At 52.2% G+C, this 27930-nt stretch overlaps 16 protein-coding genes; 4 read left to right on the top strand and 12 right to left on the bottom strand.

Annotated features, from left to right (window-relative positions):
* Nucleotides 1-207: 207 nt before the first annotated feature.
* Nucleotides 208-1311, top strand: RCC_07808 (uncharacterized protein; the record flags this gene model as incomplete). XM_023773062.1 has 2 exons in its annotated part: nt 208-440; nt 492-1311. The coding sequence occupies 2 exons, from the start codon at nt 208-210 to the stop codon at nt 1309-1311; spliced, it is 1053 nt and encodes a 350-aa protein (XP_023628830.1).
* Nucleotides 1312-1557: 246 nt separating this feature from the next.
* On the bottom strand, nt 1558-2346 carry RCC_07807 (uncharacterized protein; the record flags this gene model as incomplete). XM_023773061.1 has 2 exons in its annotated part: nt 1558-2275; nt 2321-2346. The coding sequence occupies 2 exons, from the start codon at nt 2344-2346 to the stop codon at nt 1558-1560; spliced, it is 744 nt and encodes a 247-aa protein (XP_023628829.1).
* A 329-nt stretch (nt 2347-2675) lies between these two features.
* On the bottom strand, nt 2676-3641 carry RCC_07806 (related to S.pombe beta-transducin; the record flags this gene model as incomplete). Its single annotated transcript, XM_023773060.1, has 1 exon — nt 2676-3641. One exon carries the CDS (start codon nt 3639-3641, stop codon nt 2676-2678), a length of 966 nt encoding a protein of 321 aa, XP_023628828.1.
* A 739-nt stretch (nt 3642-4380) lies between these two features.
* On the bottom strand, nt 4381-5376 carry RCC_07805 (related to mitochondrial folate carrier protein Flx1; the record flags this gene model as incomplete). The annotated part of the gene is made up of 1 exon (XM_023773059.1): nt 4381-5376. One exon carries the CDS (start codon nt 5374-5376, stop codon nt 4381-4383), a length of 996 nt encoding a protein of 331 aa, XP_023628827.1.
* A 902-nt stretch (nt 5377-6278) lies between these two features.
* Nucleotides 6279-6599, bottom strand: RCC_07804 (related to NADH-ubiquinone oxidoreductase B12 subunit; the record flags this gene model as incomplete). XM_023773058.1 has 2 exons in its annotated part: nt 6279-6447; nt 6514-6599. The coding sequence occupies 2 exons, from the start codon at nt 6597-6599 to the stop codon at nt 6279-6281; spliced, it is 255 nt and encodes an 84-aa protein (XP_023628826.1).
* A 471-nt stretch (nt 6600-7070) lies between these two features.
* On the bottom strand, nt 7071-8603 carry RCC_07803 (uncharacterized protein; the record flags this gene model as incomplete). Its single annotated transcript, XM_023773057.1, has 1 exon — nt 7071-8603. The coding sequence occupies one exon, from the start codon at nt 8601-8603 to the stop codon at nt 7071-7073; it is 1533 nt and encodes a 510-aa protein (XP_023628825.1).
* An 862-nt stretch (nt 8604-9465) lies between these two features.
* RCC_07802 (related to Protein rai1) lies at nt 9466-10834 on the top strand (the record flags this gene model as incomplete). XM_023773056.1 has 4 exons in its annotated part: nt 9466-9828; nt 9880-9939; nt 9998-10005; nt 10069-10834. 4 exons carry the CDS (start codon nt 9466-9468, stop codon nt 10832-10834), a joined length of 1197 nt encoding a protein of 398 aa, XP_023628824.1.
* Nucleotides 10835-11790: 956 nt separating this feature from the next.
* RCC_07801 (uncharacterized protein) lies at nt 11791-13251 on the bottom strand (the record flags this gene model as incomplete). XM_023773055.1 has 2 exons in its annotated part: nt 11791-13053; nt 13108-13251. 2 exons carry the CDS (start codon nt 13249-13251, stop codon nt 11791-11793), a joined length of 1407 nt encoding a protein of 468 aa, XP_023628823.1.
* A 1139-nt stretch (nt 13252-14390) lies between these two features.
* On the bottom strand, nt 14391-16353 carry RCC_07800 (related to amino-acid permease inda1; the record flags this gene model as incomplete). XM_023773054.1 has 5 exons in its annotated part: nt 14391-14675; nt 14728-15655; nt 15709-15816; nt 15870-15973; nt 16030-16353. 5 exons carry the CDS (start codon nt 16351-16353, stop codon nt 14391-14393), a joined length of 1749 nt encoding a protein of 582 aa, XP_023628822.1.
* A 2036-nt stretch (nt 16354-18389) lies between these two features.
* RCC_07799 (uncharacterized protein) lies at nt 18390-19891 on the bottom strand (the record flags this gene model as incomplete). XM_023773053.1 has 2 exons in its annotated part: nt 18390-19213; nt 19267-19891. The coding sequence occupies 2 exons, from the start codon at nt 19889-19891 to the stop codon at nt 18390-18392; spliced, it is 1449 nt and encodes a 482-aa protein (XP_023628821.1).
* Nucleotides 19892-20567: 676 nt separating this feature from the next.
* Nucleotides 20568-21585, bottom strand: RCC_07798 (related to alpha/beta hydrolase; the record flags this gene model as incomplete). XM_023773052.1 has 3 exons in its annotated part: nt 20568-20599; nt 20655-21316; nt 21374-21585. The coding sequence occupies 3 exons, from the start codon at nt 21583-21585 to the stop codon at nt 20568-20570; spliced, it is 906 nt and encodes a 301-aa protein (XP_023628820.1).
* Nucleotides 21586-21781: 196 nt separating this feature from the next.
* RCC_07797 (probable POS9-activating factor FAP7) lies at nt 21782-22387 on the top strand (the record flags this gene model as incomplete). Its single annotated transcript, XM_023773051.1, has 1 exon — nt 21782-22387. One exon carries the CDS (start codon nt 21782-21784, stop codon nt 22385-22387), a length of 606 nt encoding a protein of 201 aa, XP_023628819.1.
* A 59-nt stretch (nt 22388-22446) lies between these two features.
* RCC_07796 (probable Inosine triphosphate pyrophosphatase) lies at nt 22447-23219 on the bottom strand (the record flags this gene model as incomplete). XM_023773050.1 has 5 exons in its annotated part: nt 22447-22574; nt 22627-22663; nt 22714-22858; nt 22913-22986; nt 23046-23219. The coding sequence occupies 5 exons, from the start codon at nt 23217-23219 to the stop codon at nt 22447-22449; spliced, it is 558 nt and encodes a 185-aa protein (XP_023628818.1).
* A 380-nt stretch (nt 23220-23599) lies between these two features.
* Nucleotides 23600-24526, bottom strand: RCC_07795 (40S ribosomal protein S1; the record flags this gene model as incomplete). XM_023773049.1 has 3 exons in its annotated part: nt 23600-23749; nt 23809-24310; nt 24405-24526. 3 exons carry the CDS (start codon nt 24524-24526, stop codon nt 23600-23602), a joined length of 774 nt encoding a protein of 257 aa, XP_023628817.1.
* A 234-nt stretch (nt 24527-24760) lies between these two features.
* RCC_07794 (related to F-LANa protein) lies at nt 24761-25967 on the top strand (the record flags this gene model as incomplete). XM_023773048.1 has 3 exons in its annotated part: nt 24761-24804; nt 24866-25148; nt 25497-25967. 3 exons carry the CDS (start codon nt 24761-24763, stop codon nt 25965-25967), a joined length of 798 nt encoding a protein of 265 aa, XP_023628816.1.
* Nucleotides 25968-26622: 655 nt separating this feature from the next.
* RCC_07793 (uncharacterized protein) lies at nt 26623-27707 on the bottom strand (the record flags this gene model as incomplete). XM_023773047.1 has 2 exons in its annotated part: nt 26623-27477; nt 27549-27707. The coding sequence occupies 2 exons, from the start codon at nt 27705-27707 to the stop codon at nt 26623-26625; spliced, it is 1014 nt and encodes a 337-aa protein (XP_023628815.1).
* Nucleotides 27708-27930: the final 223 nt, after the last annotated feature.

Raw genomic sequence — 27930 nt, 5'->3', positions numbered from 1 at the left:
TTGTACAAAAACTGGGGAGAGTCTCAATATGGACTTCTGATAACCGGCCAAGTCCAGGTTGACATCCGATTTCTCTCGATCGCAGGTGATGTCTGCGTCCATCCTCAAAGTACATCTCCCGGGGGTATGAGGAAGTGGGGAGAGTGGGCAAGCATCGCACAAGCGAATGGTACACCCTGTATTGTTCAGCTCGCACATCCGGGACGCATGAGTCCTGCTGGAGCCGGGAATCGACCAACTGATATGCGAGCTTTGTGTCCTAGTGAAGTTCCTGTCAAGTTAGGCGATGGCTGGCTGGACAAGCTGGCTTTGGACAAGGTTCTTGGAACTCCCAAGGCCATGAATGTGGCAGAGATCGATGAGATGGTCGGATGCTTTCTCAGAGGAGCTGTCGTAGCCCGTAATGCTGGCTTCGCAGGCTGTCAATTGCATGGAGCCCAGTAGGTGTGCCAACCATACCCTCRCTGCATATAACTAACATCTCCTACCAGTGGCTTCCTCCTGTCCCAGTTTCTCTCTCCTCATACGAACCGCCGAACAGATGACTACGGAGGCACGCCCGAGAAGCGTATGGCTTTGWTGAAACGTCTTGTGCGCGAGATCCGCGATCGATGTCCTCCTCCTTACTGTCTCAGCGTCAAGCTGAATAGCGCCGACTACATGTCCAAAGGAGGCCTCCAACAAGCCGAAGCCTTGGAACAAGTACGCTGGCTTGCAAATTGTGGAATGGTAGACTTTATTGAGATCTCTGGCGGTAATGCAGAGCAAACAGGTTCAAAGCTACAGGGATCGTTTGGGAGTAAGACAATAAGTGTTGCCCCTAAGAAGAGCGAGAGTACCAGGATTCGCGAAGGGTTTTTCACAGATTTTGCGGAGAAAGTCCAAGCTATGGATTCGCCTGTTCCGATTCAGCTGTCTGGCGGGTTCCGGTCGAGGACAGGAATGGCCGATGCGATTGAATCCGGGGTTTGCGATCTCATCGGGTTGGGGAGGGCAGCAGTGTTGGAGCCTGAACTTCCGCGCAAGACAATTTTGAACCCAGATGTTGGGGATGATCAGGCTTTGGGCATGTCGCATATAGTAAGAGGCCAGTGGTTTGGGAAGTTAATTCCTGCACAGATCATTGGGCGTGGGCTAGCGATTTCTTTCTTCTACCACCAAATGCGCAGGATGGGTTCTGGGCTTAGACCTGACCCGAATGTGACAATCCCGTGGATCTTCTTCCAAAAGATCTGGAGTGGGATTTGGGCAGGACTTACGAATACCTTCCAGAGGGTGGCGATCGGAAAAGCTACCACCGGGGTGGAGTAAGACGTAACCTCAGCTAAACACATTGTGAAGTAGAACCAACAGATGCGTACATACTCGAAGGAACCGTTCCGTTCTATCTCAAAACCTAACCTGTCGCTGTGCGCGCTCCTGGGTGGCCCGGCAAATCTGAGAGTGAAGATTATGGTCGCCGGTGGCAAAGCCATTCCCGGCACATCGTCCAGACATCTGAAGATTGCCAGTTGTGGTGGTTGGGAGGGTCTCGGTTGGTAGATGACACAACTCTTCCTAACGCAAAGTTTGGGGCACAATGGGCACCATGCAGCTGAGCCGCAGCGCTTTCTTCGTCGTTGCTGATCCCCACGTACTCCGATTCTTGCCATCTTGGGTATCCTGTCGCATCATGAYAGCAAAGGCGGCGAAGAAGTCGGGTATGCTGGAGAAGTCGTTCATGATGTTCCCGAAAGTGTACCTGTCAGGATACTCGAAGAACTCGTGAACAAATTCCTCAAGTAAAACTTTGCGAAAGATGCAGTTCGATGAACCCATTTCGAAGGCTGTCTCCATCGCCAACTGACCCAAAAAGCAGTGAACAAGCATATCGAGCAAACAATTCATGGCCGCATTCTGAAGGTCAGGCAAGAGATACATGCCAGCCGCATGCCATAGTCGTGCCAGGATGGCCTGTTGCTCGTAGCAAGGATCATCACAAAGGTGCCCGTGGCAAGTAACATCACAACGATGCTCGCTCTCATCGTCTTCATCAGAGATGATTCGCATTTGCGTCACATCCGGAAGGCTGTGTTTGCATATCCAGTACAACAGAAGCTCGAAGACTTTGGTGTCGCAGCCAGGCAGTCGAAGTGTCTTGTCCCGCGCTTCCGCAAATCCGCCAAGCAGAGCAGACCGGAAGTACTCGGAGGCATCACAGAGGAGTGCCCGCTGGACAGTGAAGTGACCGCCATCCGCCAAAGAAATCTCAATGAGTGCATCGGACTGGAATGCGCTGCGCATTGTCAGCGGGCGCCGCGGAAGAGATAGCGGCACTTACTTTGCGAACTTGGAGGCTTGCTCCATCTTTGCGACAGGGTTATGTGGGGACTGGATGATTGGAGCGTGATGTTGTGAGCAGCGGCATGCCGAGGTCTTGAAGAATCAAAGTGGTTGTAGCTGCCGGTGATGACGGCATGCCGAAGTTGACTTAGGAGAGCGGGATGTTCTGTGCGATGGGTGACACGGAGTTCTGGTCTGTTCTGAAGGTGGCTTCCCTGCTTGATTCATGAGGTCGCTGGTCGACTGGCGGACAGGCAGTAGAACGTTCCGGACATTGGACTAGTCGTCGCGCCCGTATGAGACAATCTCACATTGAGCAACACTACGGGTTTTCACGTACCTTGTTGTCGAATTCATTGTTCAAGCCCCCAGACGACCACAGTTCCATCGCCACCCGCGCTTGCCCACTGCTTCCTGAGCTGGTTCCACGCAACTGCACTCACCACATCCCTTTTACTGCTTTTAGCCACAGCGCCACCTCCAGCACCTTGGTCCTTGTGCCAAAGACGATGCAGCATCTCCCCGGTTAAGACATCCCAAACAAATACCTTCCCGTCCTCACTCCCACTGATCACACTGGCATCTGCCATAGCCAGCGTACTCCTCACCCGATACTCCTCATTCTTGAACCCCTCGTCCCCAAAACTCTGCAAACACTTTCCACTCCCCCGGTCCATGAACCTGACTTTCGAATCCAGACTGCTAACCACATACCCATCCCCCGCCTTGGTAGGCTGCACACTCGTACACCCTTTCCCAGGAGCAATGACATCCACACTAACATCTCCCATCGCAAGATCATACACTCTGACCCGCCCATCCACACTCCCAGTGAAGATTTCCCCGCCTCGAACCGCAACACTGCTMACCGAATCCTTGGCTTCAGATAACGTCATAACAGGTCTTGAGTCCCTGGACTTTGCATCCCAAACCCTCACAGTCCCATCGAAACTCCCACTGACAATCACCGAGTCTCCCTCTCCGCCAAAAGAACACGCATTCACACGTCCGGCGTGTCCATTAAAACGTCGAAGAGTAGTCGCGGTCGCAACATCCCAGAGGAAAACAGTCTTGTCTCCACCAACCGACACGAACCGCGCGTTGTCTTCCGAGACGGCAAGATCGAGTACTTCGTAGCCGTGAGCGTTATAAGCCTGAATCTGCCGTCGAGTGTTGGGATTATAAAGCCGGACGGTGCGATCCTGGGAGCCGGTAAGAATGTATTGGCCTGTTCCAGCGGAGAATGTGACAGCATGGACTGGAGTATTGTTTGAAGGGATCCGAGCTATTTGAGTTATTGGAAAAGGTTTCCGCTGCATTGCATGGAGATCTTGAGGTAGTCGATGTTTATCGAATTGTGAAAGTTGGAGAGGGCAGGTGAAGTGAGGTGAAGGAGATTGCCAAGACATTGATAGATCTAGGTCGTGACAACCTAACATTAAATCGAAGACCGTGAGCCAATCCTTTAAAGACACTACTACGAGAAGCAATACCCAGCRTCCAAATGGAGAATGGCAACGAGTCAACAAGAATGCTGGTTTCGAGAAGGATAGAACACGCCGTATTGAGATAGGTCTCCACAGGTAATCATACACCACTCTGTCAAAATGCATTCCCTGTAACGTCTGCAAACAAATATCTATGATCTAAGCTCGTTGAGCACTTCGTTGAGCCAGAGGAAAACGATGCAAAAGTTTGCTTGAACGCTCAATCTCGCGAATGCCAGGTAATGCAGCCTCCTCGCGCCAGTCTCTCTGTAGAGTCAATCTCTTGGAAGTTGTTGCTGAGTATGCCATGAGGATGTAAAATCTCCGTCCGCATGCCATCGAAGTCGATTCCAGCCTCTTGTTTAGATCCCTTATTATAGAGCGATGTCCATGACGGGGATGTTCTTCCTTCAGCTACCCCGAAAGATGAGTCCAAATTAGGACGTCAATATCATACCGTATCGTCTAAAGGCGTGAGGCCCATGGTGGGAGAGATTTTGTGCTCGAGATCGTCCTCCAGGGCGAGCGGGTTATTCAGCGCCAGTGGTTCCAATACTCTCCAATTTTCTGCTCAGCTATGCCACCACTTCGGCAGATAGTAACGCATGTTCTCGTAGCATAAGAATGTGACCATCGTGCTCGGCACCACTCTCACAAGATTAGGAACCAATCCTTTGTAGAAACCCGCAACACCGTTGGCCCTCCAGATTCCCTTGACAACCTCTCTTGCCTTCATCTCCGGCATGTCGTACTGCTGCATCTTGGTCCTGACAACCTGGTATGGGTACGTTATGCTTCCCGCGAACATCTTGCTGATCGCAGAAAGCGTCAAGAAATCCACATTGGTCAGACCCTCCTTCCCTCCTTTCCTGCCAGTCGCCCAACGATTCTTAAGTTGCYCATATGCCATAAATTGCACCGCGCCGTGACTGACTCCAAACAAACTAGGCGTGAGCCCTCGATAGAAGCCACGAATTCCTTCCTTCGCCCATAGGGTCTTTGTTCCATGTGCAATGCTCTTATAAGCTCCCGGGTGGTCCTTGCTCGTGCTCAGCATCCTCGTCTTGATCACCCATATGGGATTCGTCACAATGCCGRTCAAGATCCCACTCATTCCACTCGCGAGAAAGTAGTCCATGCTCCCCAACTTCCTCCCCTTCTCTTCTCCCTGCGTCTTGACTCGCACAGTCCGCACCAGATCCTTGATGTTTCCATACCACATGAAATACAGCGCCCACGAGACGGAGTTGCCAATCATATTCGGCATCAATCCGCGGTAGAAAGCTGTTATAACTGCCCTACGATTACCCGCGACCAGCGCTGAAGCAGATGTGGACGGACTCTGGACAATGGCCTCGGAGGCAATTTTCTGCATTACGCGCCATGTGTCTCCGGGTGCGGAGCGGGAGGAGTTCCTCAGCTGAAGACGAGTCTTAATGACGTCAAATGGATGTACCACAAGCGTGGAGAYCATACCGGCGGTGAAGCCTGCAACGGACTCGACCAGGGAGGGAGAAATGTTAACGGCAGGTTGCCGGCCCTCGAGGGGAGGGTACACTCGGGGCATTTTGGCGATCGAGGGTGGGCTACGGCGGAGATGTGGTGGTTGGCCTGTGACGACTCATGCTGGCATTTTCGGAGAGGGGATGTAGGTGCTAACGCCGGAGGAGATGTAGGCGAGCTAGCACGTGTCGGGGGTTTGGCGAGTGAATGAGGTGTGGCCCGGAAGATAAGTAATGTTCCAGCAGAGGCGGCGGTCGCTAGTGGGGGGCCGATTGCCGTTTCGCATTCGGACATTTGAGCGGCATTGGCGCACGGCCACTGTAGGAGGACAAGGAATGGATGAGATGGATGTTTCGACGTGTGTATTTGATTGTACAGCTTTTACATCCCGTCGAAACGCATGTCTGGTGATCAAATATATAAGGACCTCTCACGGCTGCTCGAGATTGCATCTCACCGGATTGGCGTTTTGAGGGGGGAGCTTATGCAAAACAGGCCCTTAGGCGTAGGACATGCTGTAGAGATGCAGCTTTTGAAAGAATGCCATTGTGCAGATGGTACCACCGTCAGCTCGTGGTGCCGCGTAGATTTGTGTGCGGCGGAACCTCCTCCATTTCCCCATTCTCTCAATGGCTCTGAATGGTATTGGCTGAGGATACAGACGCAAGACGGCTCCGCACATGCGGCAATTGTGCAATTTGCTGGGAGGAAGACGCATTGCTCAAAGACGCGCCTCTCTGCCGCGGTGAACTTTTCACCCGTTCTGGCAGAAATCGCGTACCTCCAGCACCTTCAGCGCCTGCCTTGAACTCTCATCCCCAGCCCATGTCTCTCATCCTCATATTTGCTTCCTCTCATTGCCTGATCCTCCGTCCTCCTTCACTGCTCACATATACCACACCCAAAGAACACTCCCCAAACGCCATGCAATATCCCTATACATCCCTCTTCCGCGACCCTCCGCAATCAATGCTCGCCCTCCCCATGTGCTTCGCCGTGCCCATGCGAGCTCTGCATGAACATCTGCTCGTAGACCAAGTATCCCGCAAACAGCACCGTGGCCGTGCCGAATCCTGGGAAAGAGTTCCTGAAGCGCTTGCCGCGTGTGAAGGGACCTGTGTATCGCCAAGCCTCACTGTTGCAAATGTCAGTATTCCACACCTCAAAGTTGTGTCAGGCAGATGTTTCGGTGAAGACGCACGCTCGTGCCCATGGATCGTTCTTAGGTTGACCGGACGAAGCCGCGAAGCGCTGGGGGTCGAAGCCTGTGATGTTTGGTCGAGGCATGGTGGGGATCGCTGTCAATTACATTAGAGGTTGCGTAGTGATTAGGAGTGACAAACTTACTGTGTATGTGTGTGGTTGCTCAACGAGGATTGGAAGTGATGGAGGATGCCTCAATGCTGTGGCCGTGGTCGTCCAGATCGACGTAACTTCTCCGCACAGACCCTAGCTCGGCTCCACCAAAAACTGGACTGCCACGACATTCAAAGTTTTAAGCGAAGAAAAGAGAACGAATAGATTMCAAGTGAAGAAGATTATGGGAAAACCACGGCTTCGACCTCTCAAAGAATGTCGTGGTAGCAGATGTGACAGCCAGCCAGCCTCATCTTCGTGAGTGTTGTTACAATGTCCTACTCCATGCGCGCAGCGACTGAACTCCCACCACTCCTTTCGCCCTCCTTGAAACTCCCCCGGATATCAAACACGCCTCCCCCTAACTCCCGCTGGAAACATTGCCTCTCATTTTTTCACCTTCTACTTTCCCTGCGAGTACTGGAAACCTTGGTATGAACCCGCGGCCATACTATGTTGCGCAGCCGTGTAAAGACCTCCATCCCTGCCTCCTCCAGGCGTGCCTGAATGAAGTCCCGCATGCTGCGCAACCGGCGTGCTGGGATTGTGTCCACCATTGTTTTGGCCGCCAGGCGTAAAGCTTGCGGCATTACTACCACCCATACCTCCGTTGGTGGCTGCTGCGCCAGGCGTGTGCTGCGCAGCGAAAAACTCCTCACGATACTGCTGACTTGCGGGCATGGGGACACCGTGAAGTCCATAGATCTGGTCTGAAAGTACGTCGTCTAGGTCCCCATTGAAAATGCCTGCTTTCATGCTCCAAAAGACTGCGCCTGTAAGCCAGGCATCGCTGCCTGCTGTATGCGATGTTCCGATGCGCTGGCACTGCAACTCGTCTGCAAGGTCCGAAAGGCCGGACTTCGATCCTAATGAGTCCACTATACGCGAGCCGTTTTCCGATAGGCGATTCTGAGCACGCATGCGCTGAGCGTGGCGGAGGAGAAACTTGATATCCCAAAGTTTTGGGAAGAAGAGAGATACCAGCTGGAAGAATTCAGACTGTTCAGTAGGCAAGGCGTCGTTCGAGAGAAGCTTGATGAGGTAGCCAAAGTCGTATCCAGAGTGAAAACTCAGCCAATGAACATCGGGGTTGATGGCGAGGCCTGACGTGTTGAGCAGAGCACCGAATGCTTGGTGCGAGACACCCATTTCCATGTGACGTTGAAAATCCACACCACTTTGTTTCAGCAGTTCTATGGATGATTCGGCGTACATGTCTTCCTCCAGGTTGAACTCGAAGTTGAAGACCCACGTACATGGGATTTGTTGGTTCAGCGTCGAATTGTTGTAGCCCGAGGGCTTGTTCCCGGGTCTTTGCGTGATGGAGGGATCATGCGGGGGGCAGAGGTCGCCTTCGGCATTCCACAAAGTGATGCCGATTTGAATGGGCTTGAGAATGTCGACATTACAGCGAAGCGTCTGGTAGTGATATTCGGCTTTGCTGCCGGCAAAGTTCCCAATGGGGCGTGCGACAATCCCTGGGAATTCGGCATCCATAGATACGTACGAGTACTTTTGAATGAGCTGTCGAAGCATATGCATCTCGGGCTCCAAGTTATGCTGCCACACTTCGCGTATTCTTCCTGCGGCGCCCGTCTTCAAGCCCATACCTCCTGCCTCAATGTGTTGATTGTGCTCTTGCATTGCGGCACCTCTTGCAAATCCCGCCTGCGCAGCTGCGGAGCCAAGTCCCTGCCCTTGGCCCGGGCCTGCCATCATGCCGGGTGCGAAGGAAGATGTGCCTGCAGCGGCGCCGAACGCTCCACTGCCATATGCCGAGGCGGTGCTCGGATTGAAAGGTGTGATGCCAGCATTGAGATTGAAGGGAGGCAGGTTGGCTGATTGAGAAGCATAACTTGGTTGCTGCGACTGCTGCGCGTTGTAGGTGATGAAGGGATTCGAAGGTTGCGACGAGTGCATCCGGCCCATCGGCATGGTGAGGCCAGGTGGGGGAGGAAGGTAGGGTCGGTTGGGTCGTGCGCGCTGTGACGACCATCCGCCTCGTGCGTTTTGATGCGAGCCCCTGCGATTTGGGCGGGCGCGGGCGGAGCCTGGATGGAACGGTGGAGGCTCCCAAGCTGGGCGTGAAGCTGGTGAGACGGGCGTGAAATAGTCAAGATTGGTCTGATCCTGCGGCGGGCCGTGATATTCAGGTGCAGCTCGCACAAGGCGCGTATCAGCGGAGGGAACAAGAGGTCGGGTCGTATGAGGTGGGTCGCTGAAAGGATCTGAAAGCCTGTGTGTCCTTGGCGAAGGCGGAGACCAATTGTTGGCTGTGTGAGGGTGATTGTTTGGATGGTTGGAGAATCTGTTGTTCACTTGGTCGGGGATGGATCTCGTTAGCAGGGCGTAGGGATGAGCTTGCTTGCAAAGGACAACTACTGCTTGCAGATCCCCGTTGGCCGATAGAATCGGTCGAGTGAGAGCTAGTCGCGGAAAAATTGGTCTCTGGCGCAGCTCGTGATGCGTCGACGATGTAAGATGTCGAGGCAAAGACCAGAGCTCCCTTCTGCATGTGCATATGCCTAAGTTATGCTGACTGTCTCTTTGTGGAGAAGGCGCGCGCGCTTGGACCAAGTTCACGACTTAACTTCACTTTCGTCAAATGTTCCATCGATCAGAACTTAGTGAGAAAGTTCCTTGGGCTTGATATTCTCCATCGGTCGTAGTTTAAAGACGACGTCGCAGGCCTAACGAAGCCCACAAGATGCGAACCGCTGACCAGATGCAAGTTGTTTGCTAAGTGCAAGTCCGCTTTCCAGCAACCTCCATTGATCGCCTACATTCATCGGCAAACATGACGGAACCGCAAAAAGTCTTCAAATTCCATGACCTCCGTCCTTTCGAGAGTACGGGAGGCGTACAGGCAGCCATCAAACGGCCCCGTGAAGTCACGGAGTTCTCCTTCGATGAACAACACATCTGCCACCCGCTCGACGGGCGAAGTCTGAGGTATTACTACCCACCACAGACCCTGATCTCTGGCAATGAAGATGTAGGAATCGATCTGAGCGTTGGATTCGAAAGCTTCGAGAAATATGATGAGAGTTCAAAGGACTTGCATCTGGAGCCGCTTCTGGAAACCTTGGAGGCATTTGAGAGCAAGAGTGGCGAGAAAGTCGAGGCAGGATTTGTTACGTGGAGGGGAATGATGACCAAAGTATGATTGTCCGTCTTGCAGCATGTGAAGATGTACTCACCTTGGGCGTAGATTCTCACAGCTCCGTTCGACGGCTTCGGGGAGTGGGAGATGAATGCCGTTCGTTTTGAGGTAAGCTAGATAATCAACGATGCTACCAAATTATGTCTCATTGCTAAACGAGATGCAGGATACGATGTAAGTGACTTCTTCCTCATTGCTGGTAAAAGATAATAGCTGGCTAATGCCCATCGCTCAAAGTTACATTGAGGAAAACAAGTCCGTCGAGGCCGTTCGCGAAGCRCAGTCCAACAACAATATTCGATTGCAGCATGGCGCTCACTCGCAGGAGAAGATGCAATATTGGGGCTACAAGTTTGAAACTCTTTCGACTCTACCTCGTTCCTGGGCAGAGTGTTCCCGCACTGAGATTGAGTCACGAGAGTCCGAAGTCGTAAACAACTACGCGCAATACTGCTCGATCGCGCGGACGGGAATTGGCAACCACACGCTGGTCCTCGCTGGAGAAGTCGATGCTGTTCTGGGCTGCAAACCGGACGACGGAGACGAGAGTCAAATTCCTTATGTGGAGCTGAAAACCTCAGAGGACTTTGATGCAAGAGACGGGAAATCTGCTGTCAAGTTCGAGAGAAAGATGTGTAGATTCTGGGCGCAGAGCTTCTTGTTGGGCGTTCCGAGCGTTGTAGTTGGGTTCAGAGATCGAAATGGGTGGCTGAGGCGGATGGAGGAATTCAAGACCTTAGCCATCCCGGGAGTGGTAAAGAGAGGCAGGGGAACGTGGGATGGGAGCGTCTGTATCAACTTCACGGCCAAATTCCTGGACTTCTTGCAGAATGTGGTGACGGGGGATGGGACATGGAGGATTGAGAGGAAGAAGGGTGCGAAGGAGATTTTGGTCTGGAACTTAAACGATCAGAGAGATCATGTTGTGGCGACTGAGAGATTCAGGGAGCATAGAACGAGGGCGAGAAGTGAGGCACAAGCCTCAGCGAGCGCGAGCAAATGAAGAGCCTCCACAGGCTTGCCCAAGGCAAAGTCGGCGAGACGGTCCCTCGGGAGAATCTGGCCACTTGATACTCTTGCGCCTATCAGCCTTGAGACGATGCGGCCTTGAGCCCGATTTGATATGTGGTCCCGCGAACAGAGTCTTTGACACGGAACGACATGTAAAGGATCACTCTCATGACATTGCCCTCAAAGCTATGCAGATCGGAATTTAGCGACGCGTTCGGGAATACCACTGGCTGCAGAACACGTCACAAAGCTGTCGATGCGAGTAATCATCAACAGGAGCAGTGCCCCGGACCGCTCTCTCGGTCGATTGACGGGCTACTCTGCTGGTAGCAAGGGTTCTAGTAGGCCTACACTCGTCGAGCCTGCAGAGAGCAAGGCCTTATAACATTTTGAGGATCACTGAGGTCGTCTTGTTCCGACGAACAATCCTCATATCGACAGCTCTGCTGGCACGGCACACGTGGGATGCTGCAGTTGTACAGTCCTAGGCTTGCACCTGGGCATGATCCACACAAAAGGGGGGTTTAATGTATTCAAGTTATTCAAGACAAGTCGACGCACTATGAAGCAGACTCTATGTGCCACACGCTCACAAATAATGGTATGAATAAGTGTATGGGTTTGCATATTCCGGTAACAAGGTTGCTGACACCCAATGAAGCATGCCAGACCCACACATGCTTTAAACGCTCTTTAATGAACGCGACTGAAGCGCGACGTTGAGGAATGGATCGCTAATGWATGGTTCCCAAACGCTCTAGGAAATTTCACCACCTTCACGTTTGGATATGACATATTGAAGACACCTGATTACTTGCTCTGAACGGACGCTAATGGCTGTCCAAAGCATATCGGCGAACTCCTTCGACAAACTCTGGATCACCCTGGGTACCAAGATACACTCATGTCCGCGCCATGGATACGACACTTTACTCGCCGTTCTGCCCGTCATCTTAAAAGCAAAAACAACTCTTGAACGGTATGCTCTTCCAGGTGATCAATCAGCTTAATGATAGCTTTTGCTTTGTCGCCTCCAAAAACCGGCTCTGCGAGACTCATAAACTTCTCATCGACTTTATCCCGAATGAAAGGATGCTGAACCTCTCCTAGAGGATATCGCATGCTGGATTCCTCGAAAGTGCCATCGGACCACACAAGTTTCAGTGCAGCCGCGAAGCCGTCCATAGATGGGTCTGTCTTGACAACAATCTTCGCGCATAGAGACTTTATCTCTTGATCTTGCAGTTTGTGATACGCCTGGATACCCGTTGTGGAGCCATACAGTAATGCATTCGCGACCTGAAAGTATACCGAGAACTGAGCATCAATGTGGTTTGTCGGGTGGATTTTGTTGGGTGTCGGATCCCCGATCAGCAGAAAGTTGACGGGCGGCATCCTAAGCTCGATCTTGTCGACGTCCGCAGCCTTAACTTGTGCCGCGTTATGTATATTTCCTGTCAGCTCGATGAAGCCGTGGGTCATACGACACGCTGGGAACGGCTTCAGACTAGAGTTAAGCCATACCCATTCTGTTCCCAACCCATTAACTAGACGATGAAGATCTTGGTCCGTTTTGGGACTATATGCCTGGAGGAACCCCATCTTGCCCTCGATGATTTTCGTGGCTCCAATAACACCCGCCTCGGCCAGACTGATGCACATGAAGGCGTCGTGAACTGCAAATCCAGGATGAAGGCGTTTGTTCCAAGAGCCATTGTCAAGGTACTGCATTGAGCCTGCAGCTTTACTCCCCGCCAGCCCAAAAGCCATATCTATCAATTCGACTGGTAATCGCTTCAGGGCCGCAATGGCAGCGACTGCACCAAAGATACCCGCGGTAGCTGTGTTGTGAAATCCACGATTGTAAGACTCCAATCCCAACTCTCGCCCTAGGCGACATGTCACCTCGTAGCCGACACACACCGCAAGCATGAACAAATCACTGCTTGCTTCTTGTCCCAGGAGTTCTGCCTGGGTCATGGCAGCGGAGATTGTTGTGATACCGGCATGCAAAGTTCCATCTGCGTAGGTATCGTCGAAGTCTAGAGAGTGTCCAAAAGCTGAGTTGAGTAGGCCTGCATACTGTGGTAGCATGTGCGGCTCTCCGTGGCCAATGACAGTGCATATTCCAGAGTTTCCTTTGCCTTGCAAAGCAGATATGGCTTTATAGATTGGCTCCGTCGAATCCACATTGTTCAGTGCGCCAGCTGCCTTTCGTGTCCAACGTCAGGAGGCGATTTTGACTGACACGATTTGGTTGCTTACAACGCCACAGTAGTCGACCAAAACTTCTCGGACTTTGGTGCGAAGTTCGACGCTGAGTTGATCAACTCTTGCTTGGGCAATGAAAGACGTAAGTGCTCTAGTAGCTGGGACCTCGCCCTCGAAGTTTCGTTCATTCGACACCATGGTATAGAAATTTCCAGCGATTAATATGTAGGGTTGTTACGACGCTCACAGTCACCTCCGGCAATGGCGAAAGCTTATGAATAGAGTTATCATAGCTCAGATGAGCTTCGACGAACCCCTCTTCGGAGCTGCTTCCTTCTAGAAACATCTGCTTAACGGACATCAGGTCTTGCATCTTCAGTTGTACGGGTTTAGAGCATGGATTGTTTCGGCTTTTTGGTCAGTACAGACATGGAAGCTTTGCATCTTTGCATCGTTGTTCTGTGAAGACCGAGTAAATCCGGAAAGACAGAGACAACACAGACGTCTGCATTTTCATCGCAGCTCAGAGGAAAGGGAAACATCCCTTAAGGTTGCAGGTGGTCAAACGGATGCGAGTGGGGGGTAGTCTCTCAAGGGTCCAAGGTCGTTGCCCGTCTTCTAGCTTGCGCCAATCCCTTTTCGTCATGGCGGCGAGGACAATTTCAACCTTCCGGCGACGTCAGCTTACTCTCCTCCAGCCCGTCGACACGGCTTTTCTTCATTGTTGATTATTCAGGACCGCAAAGATCCGATCGCGAGCAGGAGATCCACTATACTTCTGCAACCTTGAGGCGAGCGACTGGATGCCTAGGTGCCGCCAATCTTGAAGGTCTTGCCCCGAGGTTGATCGCGGCGCAGACTCAACGGGCGTGCCCAACATGTGTCATCAAACGCCAGATGCAAACGAGTCGTAAGTCTTTGACAAGGTCCTGTGATTCCTCGAGGCACAGCGAAAGTGGCTCGCTTGGCCAGCCAGATTCAGCAGGTGGCAAGACCCGCAAGATACCGCCAAGGGCTTGTGCTCCCTTGGCAAATCAAGCCCCAGCTGAGAGCTTCGACTGTCGGAACTTGAGATTTCTAATGGATTAGGGCTGAGTACATGATATGCATGCAATGCTTGAGTGACCGTGAAATTTGGCGCCGCTTCAAGCAGATGCCGGATTTCTGAGCAGAGCAATCTCCCCATACTAGGATGGATGGCGTTCCGGGAAATGAGACACGAGGACGTCCGAAAACCGACACAAAGTGTAGGGCGTAGGGCGCGAAGGTTTGTACACGGTCTAAATGCGAGACCACAATAGAAAAGACATGCTACTTTCTACTCTATGAGCCGACTCTCACATGATTTTGTCCATGAAACGGCGCACAGGRTTCATCGCTGCAAGTCTCACTCTCTTCCTCTCGTGCTCGACGAGATCAAGCTCGCGGCGACCGCCGTCAACATCAATTTGCGCAAGTGGAACCCACGTCTTCCTCTTCCACACAAAGCCGATGATGTAGAAGAGGATGACCACTGGGAACGCAAGGTAGTCGAGGAAGAACCCCTCGGCACCTGCGCCACCACCGCCGTACTTCTCTCCTGCAGGCTTCGTGGGGAGCGCAGAGTAGAGGGCAGTGTAAAACTATGCACGGGTCAGCTTGATGAACACGGGGACAGTGGCCACGTTAACTTACCTGCGCAATGAGCACTAGGACGATCAGAACGAAGCCTAACCATGAACCATACACACCACCTGCAGCCTTGAAAGGGAGCTCATCGAGAGTGTGTCCAGCCATCTTCCAGGCCGAGCGGAAGCGGATGTGAGCAACGCAAATGCTTCCCCAGGTGAAGAGCGCAGCAAGACCGGATAGCGACAGCAACCAGTTGAAAACGGTCTCACCAGAGGTAGCGAGGCCGACATACGCGATGGGGCCAAATGCTAGGATAGCGATGGTAGACCAGAGCGGGCGACCTGCACGGTCAATGTAGGTAAAGACCTTGGGTGCGTATCCTTGCTCGGCAAGAGCGGTGAGTGTTCGGGAGCCTCCGTATACTCCTGAAAGACCAATGCTGACGACAGCGAACATGATGACAACGTTGACGAAGGTGCCGAAAGCTGGAATGCCAGCCTTTTCGGCGACAATGACGAAAGGCGAGGCTGATGTGTCGATCAGACCACCACCGGATCCGAGCAATCTTGGGTCGTCGAAGTCGACGAGCAAGCCGATGAATGTCAAACTCAAGATGTAGAAGAGGGTGATTCGCCAGAAGACTTGCTTGATAGCACCTGGGAGCGACTTTTGAGGATCCTTGGACTCGGCGGCTGCGAGACCAACCAACTCTGTTCCGGAGAAGGAGAAAGCGGCCGTAACAAACGTTCGGCAGACACCGAGAAAGCCATTGGCGAAGGCGCCCGGGTTTGACCATCGCTTTCCACCCTGGTAAGTTGAGAAGTCGCCATTTGACGGGCCACCACCGCAGACGAAGATGACACCCATGAACAAGAAGATCACGACTGTAATAAGCTTGAGAAGCGAGACCCAGAACTCTTCCTCGGCGTAGCCTAGGACACCAAAGATGCTGATCACGATGATAATCACCCAGAAAATCGTTATCCAAGCGCTGGTACACGTGTCAGCAACCATAAAGATGAGGCATATTAATGCGTAACTTACGCAGTAGGGGCTCCGGTCTCGAGGTAGTCCATCACCAATCCAGCGACAACCAGTTCAAGAGGTAACACGACGGCCCATTGCATAACGTAGTTCCAGCCCATTGCGAAACTGCCAAAGGTGTTAGCAGTGCTCAAAACTCGTGCTCAATGAGCCATACGCACCCCCAAGAAGGGTCGACGAAACGAGTCGAATATGTGTAGAATCCTCCGGAGACAGGGTACATGCAAGCGAGTTCGCCGAGAGCGTAGACAACGTTGAAAATCATCTGGTACATTCATCAGCATTTTGGCTTTGGCAACAAGAGCAGGTCCGTCAACTCACGACACCGATGATTCCGAAACCGATGAGCAGCGCAGCGGGACCACCACGGCTCAAGGCACGGCCAGAACCAACGAAAAGACCAGCACCGATAGAGCCTCCAATGGCAATCATGTGGAGATGACGACCTTTCATGGATTGATTGAGCTGGTTGTGCTTGTCGCTGAGAGTCCGCCGCTTGAAGGAGTTGGGCGTGACACCCAGGCGGTCCCAGAAGCTGGGAGCCTCCTCGTAGCTACCATAGTGAAGGCCGTCGTCGCTAGGCCGGTCGGAGCCCTCCTCGACTTTGTGGGTCTTCTCGGAGTCCATGACAGCGGGCGCGTTCATGGTGGGCAGAGGTGAAGTTTGCAAGCTCTGATCGCTATRGGAAGGACGAGCCGCCGATATTTAAGAACATGGCGTAACGAGCATTCCACGGGCGCCAACACCTCTAAGGCGCTACTGCAACCATCACGGACCCTAGCCAAGGTTCCCGAACGAGTTCGAATTCGAAGCCAAGCCTTGGCCAACGCCCAGGGTATCTGCCACGAGGGAGGCGCTGATGGGCGAACCAATGCAAGCGGCCAATACTTATCTACCTCTCATAGACCTTATCTGCTTCCGGTGTGCTCGTCCTTGATTGGAAGMTCGTCCGGAATCCTACAATACCAGACGGCGGCGTGGCCGCGATTCTATACGCAGAACTCGGCCTTGGCCTTTTGCATCCGCCGAGGGTATCCGCACACACAGTGGTACTGATGGAGCGGTATGGGCATTAGGAAGGTGGTATTTCGAAGGAATGAGGAGCATATGTCATGCTCAAGCCCATGGCGAATATTTACATAATAGCGCCTGTGCTCGCGTGGCTCCCCACAAAATCTCCAAACTCTCCCCGCATAGTCCAAACTTGCAATATACATGAAATATGAAATGGAGATACATGTTGTCGACTTCAGCTGTGYAACGACAACGAGGCGAAAAACGAGAGTGGATCGGCGGAAACACATAGTTAGCTCAAGCATGGAAGGCGTCTAGCGAAATGGAACGCCGAATCGACGCCATAGAAACGACAGCATTCCTCCCAGTGCAGAAAACGCCAAGAGCACGCATGCGCTCCAAACCATCGCCCCGGGTCGGCCCCGAGGCAGCGCATGTCGCGTGTTACATTGTGCCTCGCTTCGTCCGCTCATTGGCTCGAAACTCGAGACTTGGGAAGTTTTGCGTGCTGCGTCCGGCGGWACGAATGACCCGCTGTCCAAATTACGGGACTCTTCTTGACGAGATACTGCAAACAATAGGGAGCCGCTCGAAACGACCATCTGAGCATCGATGCATTCCTCACAATGGGACCATGTGAAGGTGTTCATGCAATCAGCTCAGATCGATTCTGGGAGTATCATCAGTCTCCAAAGGGACGTCTGACGTGATACTTAAAGATCCCCATCCAGGTACTTAGCAAGGTCCAGTCTGTACGGAGACGGCAAACAGCTGGCACACTCCTGGTTTTCGAGTAGGTGAGCCAAACGATGGCCTTTATCTTCTCTTTCGGGCACGTCTCCTCCTCAAAAGATTAGCGTTCGCTATGTACTCGCAGTGCGAAGTAAATAGACTTGACGATGGGCAACAATTGCCCCTTTCCATCAACACTYAAGACTCTTGTCAAGAGACCAGCCGCCWCTTACTAACTGAATACAGAAGGCGAGCGACATTTTTCGCGAGGCGCAGAGCCGTAGTGTACATACTGCCGAAGCCAAACCTTCTCACATGCAACCTCACGTCTAGACTTCCAAGCAATTGTCTCGGCGGTGGGCCTTGTATAGATTGCTCGCGCCGACAGTATCCTTATGCAATCTTGTGACAGCAAATCAACATAAGCTGACAAGACTTGAGGTCAGCGTGGAGGATTTGGTGGAGCATCGTCTGGCGTTATTGGGATCCTTCGAATCCTCCATGTGGTGTTACTCCGAGACTCCCTCCGGACACGCTGAAGGACATACTTACCGCTGAGACGTCATCCTAGAAGGCGACGCCAGTCCACGGTTTACGCTCAGTGTACTCAAGATCCAGAGGATGTCGACTACATCGAAGACTTGGCTTCTTCAAGCCTTCGTTTTGGCAGGCACATCCTGCGGTCGTGCATGCGTAGTCCAGTCGTATAGATTCCGCAGAGAGGGGCTCTTCACTGACATGTGGCGCGGGACGAGAACCCTGTCGCCTCGTGACAAGGCTTTGCTAAGTCTTTGCATTAGATAAGGCCTTCTCAGCCACCTTCTCACGAGATTGCGTCTCAACGATTGTATGTGTACAGAGACGGAAGTGTCTCGCACTATTGCAAGGTTCAGACCCATGTCATTATCATTATCATAAATGGTGACTTACATCTTCTATGCCTTTGTGACTCCGTTCTGGTTTATATCAATGACATCGCCACGCACCAGCCTCTTCTTGCTGACCACCCGCAGCCCAGCAACCACCAATACGAGTGCTTCGAGTCCGAGAACCACGGCCAACGTTACCATGGCACCGATCACACCGTTCACAACCGGACTCAGACCATTACCGCCTCCCGCCCCTTGAGATGACGGGCTGCTAGATGACGTAYCAGCGGGAGCATAAGCCGCACAGGTTCCAGTCGTGTTGCCGCACGCCGAGCACCATTCTTGCGTATCGCCCACAGAGAACTTCTTCATGTTCTCCGTGAAATCGTTCCAGCTGATGGTTTCTTGACCAGTGCCAAATAGGGGATAGGCGATCGGTTCACTGGTGCTGTTCGTCGTTCCGTTGTGGAAGAGGAAGCGCACGAAAATCTCATCGACAGCCGGATAGGAGGTACTGCTGACCTGCATGGACGAGTTGGTGAATAGTTCAAAGGTCATGGCCGAAGCATAGTCTGAGACTCCACGGAAATCTGGGTTCGCACTGGGGAGGTCGGCAAGACCGAAGAATGAAGCAAAGGTTCCGTACGCGCCAAATTGGACGCCAATCTTCTGGTTGCCTTTCCCGGTAATGGTTCCATTTAAGAATTGCACAATCTCAGCTGCCAATGTCTTGCCTGCAATTGCTCGTGCATCATCGCTGGAGTTGTATGCAAGACCCCATTCGTGGGTATCTGCCAGAGTGCGTAGTTGCAAGAGTGTCTCTGCAGTCAACAGATCGGAGCTGGGAATGGTTTCATTGTGAATCTCTGCGACATTGACGAGATCGAAGACTGCACAGCGTGTTAGCAGAGGATGCGAATCTATTCCCTTGGCGGCCTCTTACTAGTGTAGGCGTTCTTGAAAGAGTTCTGCGTCTCGTTGAATGTGTTATTGATGATTGGGTAGATTTCCTGGTAGAAACTACGGGTGCTATCGAGTAGCTCCATGTACTCCTCGCTGTTGAAGTAACTGTTGGAGCTAATGGTCGCAGCAGCGCATCCGCTGGCAGCTTGAAGCCAACCGCTGTCTTCGCTCCCGCTTCCAGAGTCGACCGAATCGATAGGAATGAGCTGGTACCCATTCATGGGTGCGGTAACGGTGGTCCCGTCCCTCAATTTCTGCGACCCAAGAGCGTCACCGACAGGAGGGTAGAGACCCTGAAGGAAGCCCATGGCACTGTTCTGCAGAACCGTATCATCTGGTGCAGAGACAGCAATCTGACTTTGCTTGACAATGTCGGAGTTGATACCATTGATCTGGAGAGTTGCATTCGAAGAGATGTATCGATTTCGGTAGTACTGGCCGGATGTGTAGACTTGTTCATACCCAAGGTGCGTCAAATTAGCAGGAGCAAGAGCTTTGGGAGTGCGGTCGCCGTGTCGGTGGAACATGTATACACCCAGGATATTCTCATTGCTCTGCGCCAGTACCATTGGCACCAGCGCTGCGGCAGCTAGAGCAGTGAGCATGATGATGGATGCAGGCTAGTTTCGATCGTACGTGGTAGAGAGACGAATGGAAACAGAAAACGCGGGAGGACGAGGGCGGTATAACAATGAAAAGAACCCAGTAGTGAGCTCCCAGCTGTGCTGCACGACATCCCCACTTCATGACCTACGGAGCGTTTAGACCCACATGAGTACTTTGTGAAAAGCGTGGTATCGATCGCAGTAGCCACGTTCAATGCAACTTCATCCGCATGAGAACCAAGGTAGCCGAGCCATTAAGAAGGGCTTGACTACAGTCAACCTATGAACCCACCAGTCAAGCGAAAGCATTAGGAGCTTGTCGTGCTTATCACTGCCAGAAATCCGCTAGTGCCGAATGTGGTGAGTAGCTCCGGGTCACAGCTTTTCCAATCCTCGCCGATAAATTTCCTTTCTCGGCGTCGCTTCTCATCTCACGGCTGCGCATCTATGCTGCTCTGGCTGCTAGGATGGCCATCGTGGCAGGATGAAAGCCGCGATGACGAGAGTCATCTTCTCGAGAGGATGGATATGCCAACATGTTGTTCCAGCATGGAGACAATGCTGAATCACCTGGAAGCTGGCATGATGGATGGACGCATCAAGCTCTTCTTCTTGACTTGTGTGGCTTTCGATCGCAGATTCGCTCATACGGCCAATCTCCGAGCGTGCAAACGCATCAGTCCTTGCGAGAAAGGAATTMGACGACAGCTGGGAATTGTCAGCAGTCGTAATAACAGAATAGTCCCAGCGAGTATCAACGTACCTTGTCTGAATTCCTCTGGCTTCTCGCTAATGACCCAATGACCAGCCTCTATACTGGCCAGCTCGAACTTTGGAAAGAATCTGCCACAGAGAGGCAGCATATCGTCCGCAACGTAGTGGCTATTTGTCCCTCTCACGATCAAGGTCGGTCCTCCCCACCTCACCTCATCCGGATCCTTGAATGGAAAGTCTCCAAGCTTGTCGAGTGCGTTCGTGATATACTTCAGTGGGATTTTGAACTTTTGCATTCCGTCCTCTCCTCTCGCGAGATTGGTGAGTAAGAATTGCCGTACTGGCACGCTCTCCTCATAATCTGCAAGAATCCTGTCGGCCTCTTTGAGAGACTTGACTCCTGATTCTTCGATCCTTCTCATACCCACTGTGTATTTTGCAAAATCGGATTTCAGGGCTGCGTCGACTGGTGCGTTGTCCACTGGAATGATTGAGCCTACATTGACCTTTTGGCGCAATGCAACAGCCATGACTATCTTCGCGCCCATGGAGTGTCCAATAAGAGTGCTGTTCTGAATGTCGTGGTGTTGGATGAATAGTTCCAGATCTTCTGCCAGAGTGGTGTAATCGTGCTGCGGGTGGTGGGAGGAATCGCCATGATTGCGTGTATCAATAGCATAGACTGGCCGTTTCAAATCGCGTACGAGCACCCTGTGTCGCGTCGGTCAGATGCAAATAACGGCAAGGACTGAAAACAGATCGCCGTACTTACTCATGCTCCGATGATTTCTCTTGGACCCGAAGAGACCGTGGACGAAGATGATCGGAGCACCTTGTGTGTCTTGCCCATTGTCCACCTCATATCGCTCGTAGCTCATCCTCACGCCATTGCCCAGCTCCGTGGTTGAGAATGGTCGCCATGCGAATGATCTGAGCGGCTGCCGCAGACGCGGTGACGCCAGCACTCTCCGACTCAACATGGTCGTCCAAGATGATGTGAGAGGGAAAGTGTATGTAATGCACCAAACAAAGTCCAAACTCAGAAGCGATAGGGCTGAATTTCCCTGCAAGAACGTCGTCATTTTCAAACACACGCCACCAAAACCAGGAATCTTCGCACGAGCACTGCAAACCTCATTTTCTCGGCCACCTCGCATCAAACGAACAATCCACAACATGGCCAGTATGCTTCGCACCGATCCCAACATAATCATCACCGGCACGCCCGGTGTAGGCAAAACCACCCACTGTGAGGAGCTCGCGCGCAAAACCGGCTTACACCACCTCTCCATCAACGATGTCGTCAAGAAGCATAACATTGGGGAGACATCCACGGATCCAGATGATCCTAGTGTCAAGATCGTAGACGAAGATCGCCTTCTGGACTGCATCGAGAACGATCTTGAGGAGGGCGGACAGATTATCGACTGGCATGCCTGTGATCTGTTCCCACCGTCGTTGATCGACCTGGTCTGCGTGGTACGGTGTGACAACAAGCTCCTATAYGACCGACTGAAGGCCCGGAACTATGGAGAGAAGAAGCTGGAGGAGAATATGGATTGTGAGATCATGGAGGTACTGCTGCAAGAAGCGCGGGACGCCTACGAGGAGGAGATTGTAGTTGAACTAAAGAGCGAGAGCACCGAAGACATTGACGCGAACGTGGAGCGAATTGAGACTTGGGTGAAGAACTGGAAGAAGGATCACGGCAAAGATGAGGTCAAGGCACAGGGTGGAGAGGAGAAGAAGGATGAGGACGACCCCATGTTCTTGCACGGTTGAATATGAGACCTGGAGCATTTCATACGGCGTTCAATGCAATGACGAACACAAGGCGGGTCCTAAACTTCCTGCTTCAACCACTGGACGAGCTTCTCCAGCGCCTTTCCACGATGAGAGATCTTGTTCTTCTCCGCCTTGGGCATTTCCGCGTATGTGTGGCCTTCGTACTCGAAGCACGCATCCCAGCCTGAAGGTGTCAGTCTCGAAACGTAAAACCACTATGGATGCATTCCACTTACCAAAATCTGTTGGACCACGGCATTCTACAATCTTGCCCTGCATCGTTGATCAGCACCTGCGCTGCTATTCGAGAAGAGAATGCCTACCTTTGTCCGTCCTTGGAATACGATTGGCTCAGATCCAGGTCCCTCGCAATATGCAAACGTGCAGACAGCTTGTGCGGACTTGTCTTCGAAACCTGCCAGCAGTTTGTGGAATTGCGCAACTCCGAGTGCTTGCAGAAACCATTTTCTAGGTTTCTGTCAGTCAAATAGTTCGAGCTCCACGGTTATAGATGTAGCATACACATATGGTCCTGGCAACTCACTGAATGCATCAAAGCAGAGACATGTATCTTCCACCAGTACTGGTCCTTGAACCTTCACAAAGCATGTTAGTGAAAATGGTAAATCCAATTTTTGAAGGAATGCTGACATACAGCCTCAGCAGCCCTGATAGCCTTGTCCCGAGAGATCTCCTCGATGGTGCCTTGAATTTCAATCAAATCGAGCGCCTGACTTTGTAATTTGACTGGCGTCGCAGAAAGAATTGCTTGCACTTCGGCAAGTTTGTTCTTGTTGCCAGTGATGAAGTTGAGTTCCTTGGGTGCCATGTTGATGTACGTACGGTGAGGATGTAAGTTGGGCGTCGTGGACGAAGTGAAAGAAAATCTTTGATGCGGTGACGTTCGGAGTTCAGTTCAGGTGAGAGAAGTGGGATGTCCTCATTATCATTTTGTCGTCTACGGAGTTCAATGCGTTGCTTTTGATTGCATGCAGCGACCGTTCTACTATCTCGAGACGATCTTTCCTGGGATGCCTTGCYTGCACATTGAATTGCACATGAAAACGTTCGTTCAATGATTTTGGCTATGGCCTACCGCAGAAGCTAAGAACCGCTTGGCATCTCAGCACCCTGCTCTCAAACGCCTCTCCGTTGCAAAAGAAGACCGTCTTCGCCCAATGCAAGCCTATCCGGCAGCATGCCAGCTGCTTACACCTCCTCGAGAACTGTCTCCTTGAACTCCTTGTTGCCCTCAACCTTGTTACCAGCGTCATCAGTGGATGACTCGCCGTGAAGCGAGAGAAGGTTACCAAGGTCGAACTTGGGTGCCTTCAGGAGCTTGACCTTGCGAACGTGGACCTGTTCAGGTGTTAGCATTCGTGCACTTATCCTTTGCTTATGTTTATCCTTATACGCACGTTCTGGAGAGGGTAGATGCCCTGTGTGCTCTTCTCAATCTCGCGACCAATGACCTCGGGGATGAGCTTGGTGGTGAGCTGGGTGAGTGTGCATTGCTGAGCCTCCTTCAGCATGATCTCGGTCATCTTCTTGCGGATAGCACGAATTTGCGATGATGCGGCGTAGGTGGTCTTCTTGATCTGGTTTGGCCGTCTCTTGGTGAAGGCGATGCAGAAAAGACGGAGGAGGTAGTCATCGGTGGTCTTGACGACGACGTTGGCCTCGATCAGAGACTGCCACTTGCGAACGAGGGAGCGGAGCTTGTCGGAGGTGAAGTCGAGTCCGTGGAAGTTGGTCAGGCAGTTCTTGCCCTGGACCTCGTCAACGCGCAGCTTGACCTTGCGGAAGGCGTGGTCCTCATCCTTCTGGAGATCGGCGAGCGAGACCTCGAAAATGCGGCCCTTGAGAGCGTCGTTGGCGTTCTTGATACCGGTGGTGCGGTTCACGAGGGTCTTTCCAACACTGTGCGCACATTAGCCCTGTCCAATGCCATTGCCAGTGTGCGCGCGGCAGTCGCCCAACTCGTGCGGACTCGGGGTGCGATGGGGAGGCCTACTCGCGAATGTTGAAGCTGGATGGCGCCTTGACGGAGTACCAGTCCTTCTTTGCGAAGGGATCGGTCCTCTTCTTCAGGCCCTTCTTGCCCTTTGACAATCTCTTGTTCTTTCCGACGGCCATGATTGCAGGCTGTGTGATGAAGGAAAGAAACTGTGGTTAGTAGAGGCGTGGTCGTTCAAACTTCAAGAGGTGGTCACGATTTCGACGAAATTGCCCACCGCCAAGCCGGTCCGCGGACAGCACGGACCATCACCGACAACAATCTTCAAACTTCGCTGAGAACACGTCTGCATCGTCTCTTCCTCCATCACAACCACTCCCAAGCACTGTTTCACATTGCATTGCATCACCGCCATGTCTTTTCAAGACGCGTACTGGGCGGCGCCGCCAATCACCAGGTATGCACATGCATTTGCACGGCCAATGACGCGCGCAGCTTCAGATTCTGATACTAAACAGAACCATCACAGCGGCGACCGTACTTATATCAGTGCCAGGCCATCTCGGACTGTATAACCTTATGTGGGTGGTGTTTCTCAAAGACTATGTCTTCACCATCAGCCAGATGCCTCAGCTGTGGCGAATATTGAGCGCGTTCTTCATCACTGGCCCTCAACTCGGCTTAATCATGGATCCGTTCTTCCTCTACCACTACAGCAGTCAGCTTGAGACAGGCTCGCCGCGCTTCAGTGGATCGGGCGCGTACGCTTTCTACCTGATGTTTGTGTCGGTCATCATCCTGGTAAGCAGTAACCGGCTCGAATATTCTTCTCGCATAACTACATCTCCGTCGCCTTTCTATCATTCCCCCCACACATACCCACGATGACCTCGATATATCTGCCCGGCCAGCCCAAATGAAGCTGTCACGGTTCCTGGAATTGAGGAAGATTACCCCTGCACTGTGCGGCGCTCGTCATTCGCAAAATAAAACAGAGCGTTTGCGGAGTGTGGGCATGGTGGGATTTCAATTGAGATAACTGTCGACTCTGATCTTGTGGTCTGACGGTGGTTTTTGAACCCTACATATCTTCAGCGAACTTGGTTGAATTTGACCATGGCTTGAGCGCTTTACTGACGCCCAATGCAGCTCACTGGAGGTGTCTACCTCGGCGGCATAACTCTCCTCAGCCCTCTCAGCATGGCACTCACATATACCTTTGCACAAGAGGACCCGAACCGGAGTGTGTCGTTCTYCATCATTCAAATGCCTTCGAAATATGTTCCATACGCCTCGTTGGCTATCACGTATGTGATGGCTGGACCTTTTATGACAATGGTTCAAGCGACAGGCATATTGGCCGCACACGCATACGAGTTTCTCGACAAGGTTTGGCCTCAGCATGGCGGAGGTGCGCGGTGGGTCCAACCTCCGCAGTTTATTCAGAAACTGTTTGCTGTCCCAGGCCAGACTGGTCAGGCTCGGACGTATGGCACAGCTTTTGGTGCTAGAACGAATGCATCTACGCCTGCGCCTGCGGCAGCAGGACAGGGCGCCGGGTGGACCAGCGGGTCTGCTTGGGGTACGAGGGGTGCCGGTCGGCGGCTTGGGAGTGATTGAGGTTAGGAGGTCAGACCTTCCTACTCCTCGCATCTTGTACATCGTAATGAAATCGATAGCGTGACAGCACTGTAAAGGATTACTAGGAATTTTCTTCTCATTCCTCGCCATTCACTCATACTGCGTCTTGGCTCCTCTTGCTAGGGTAAGGGTTGGGGTATCAAAGATTGTCTTCATATGACTTCAAAACTCCCAGGCCGTTGCGCTGGATGTTGGATACATCTTTCCTATCTGGAGTCATGATTACCTAGTGGATGGTGTTGCAACAATGGTAATGTCTCTCCAGCGTTGGCATACTTCTTACGACATGTGCACTTTCTCACAAGGAAGGAATCATATAATGAGATAAGACACACTCGAGAAAGGGAACCATGTCATTCCTTATGAGCAAACTGAATTTTCCAAGCAAGGAGACTGAACGACCCAAGTAAGTACAATATGTGTTGATTATGCCATCATACATGTTCACTCCTAACCGCTGAATTGACAGAAGCTTCTAAGTAGCACTCCACCGCAAAAGAGCCCATCGTGCCGTGAATGGGACCTTGCAATTGACAGCTACCCCAATGAGGGCAAAAATTAACCTCTTCAGCCTCTCGACAACAGTGTTCATGGCTTTATGGCACTCAATTCCCAAATGCACGTCTCATATTCGTCATCTAGGCGTTCCTGTCAAGAGATCCGGCATCTTGGCCGCGTCCTGGTCGGACGCATCCTGAACATGTTTCAAAGAGCCGCTACGCCTAGCAGAAGGCCCACCAAATGAGTCGCGACTGCTGGTGCTCGTGGTAGAGTTGCTGAAGACCGAGTTGGCGAAGATGCGTGTTTTCAGCCAGGTCGAGCGGGTCAGTGCCATTGGGCTGAAGCCCATGAATGACGACTCGTTGGCATCGATCAGGTTGGTTGCAGTGGTGGCCGTGCCGGTGCGCGTGGCATCTATGTTATTGCCGAAGCAAGCGTTGGTAGATTTGGCGTTGTCCTTGCCCTTGCCCTTGATTGTGGATCTGGTTTCATCAAAGCTGATGGAATCGGAACTCGAACTCGAACTCGAACGCGAGTCAGATGTCGCCCCGTTGCGACTCTTGGAGATGCTACTGTTGTTGTCGCTGGACCACGCTGGATTTGGGCCATGCGCCACCACCGGAGGACTGACGAATTGTCGGTGCTTTTTCGAGTAGTCGTTCGGAGAGAAAGCTTTCGAGGTAGAGTCAGKATGCTCCCAACCAGTGATCAGTGCGAAGTGATGCGCAACTCTTATGAAGCCGACGGCCAGGCCCAACAGGGCGGTCAAGGCTAATTCTGTGATGGACAGCACAGCCCCAACCAAAGTTACCGTCTGCCAGAGGTGAAAGGAAACGAAAATTCCGAGGGGCCAGCGACAGACCAGAGCAACGCCGGCAGCGATTTTGATAATCAGATGTTGAGCACGTTGCAGCTTGGTATATTTCTCTGTCGCGCTGGTGAAGCACCATTTTCTGGAAGGTGAAGGGAAGTTTAGCAGTAGCAGGCGCTGTTCAATTGTCAGCCAAAGTCGACAGCGTGTTGAATAAAGAGAGCTGTCGATGGAGTTGATGAGCTTACCTCCACGCAGTAGGTGGTGAAATGTGTGACTGCAAAGACGATGATTGCAACCACAACGAGAATGATCATGTTGCGTTCATGCTGGTGTTCCCAAGAAGGCGAGTCGTCCTCCTCCTGCCACACGCGAGGGAAATAGCGCGTAATGTTCCGGGTGGCCATGTTGCGATAAAGTATTTTGTTCAAGAAAGGTGGCGGGAAGAGAAGGTGCGATGTTATGGAGTAGAACGACAAAGTGAACGAACAACTGCTTACCTGCATGTTTGCTCGTTAAACAAATGTCTCAGATTTGGCAGGATCAAGTCTCTCTGTCGTTGGAAGAGTACTAACCTTACCCGTGCTGGTCGGTAAATCTCTCTCAGGTAAGGTAGCGATTCAAATTATC

This window comes from Ramularia collo-cygni (assembly GCF_900074925.1).
Source record: "Ramularia collo-cygni strain URUG2 genome assembly, contig: RCC_scaffold12, whole genome shotgun sequence".
NCBI lineage: Eukaryota > Fungi > Ascomycota > Dothideomycetes > Mycosphaerellales > Mycosphaerellaceae > Ramularia > Ramularia collo-cygni.
The sequence above is the reverse complement of the archived record's forward strand: the minus strand, read 5'-3'. Positions and strand labels throughout refer to the sequence as shown.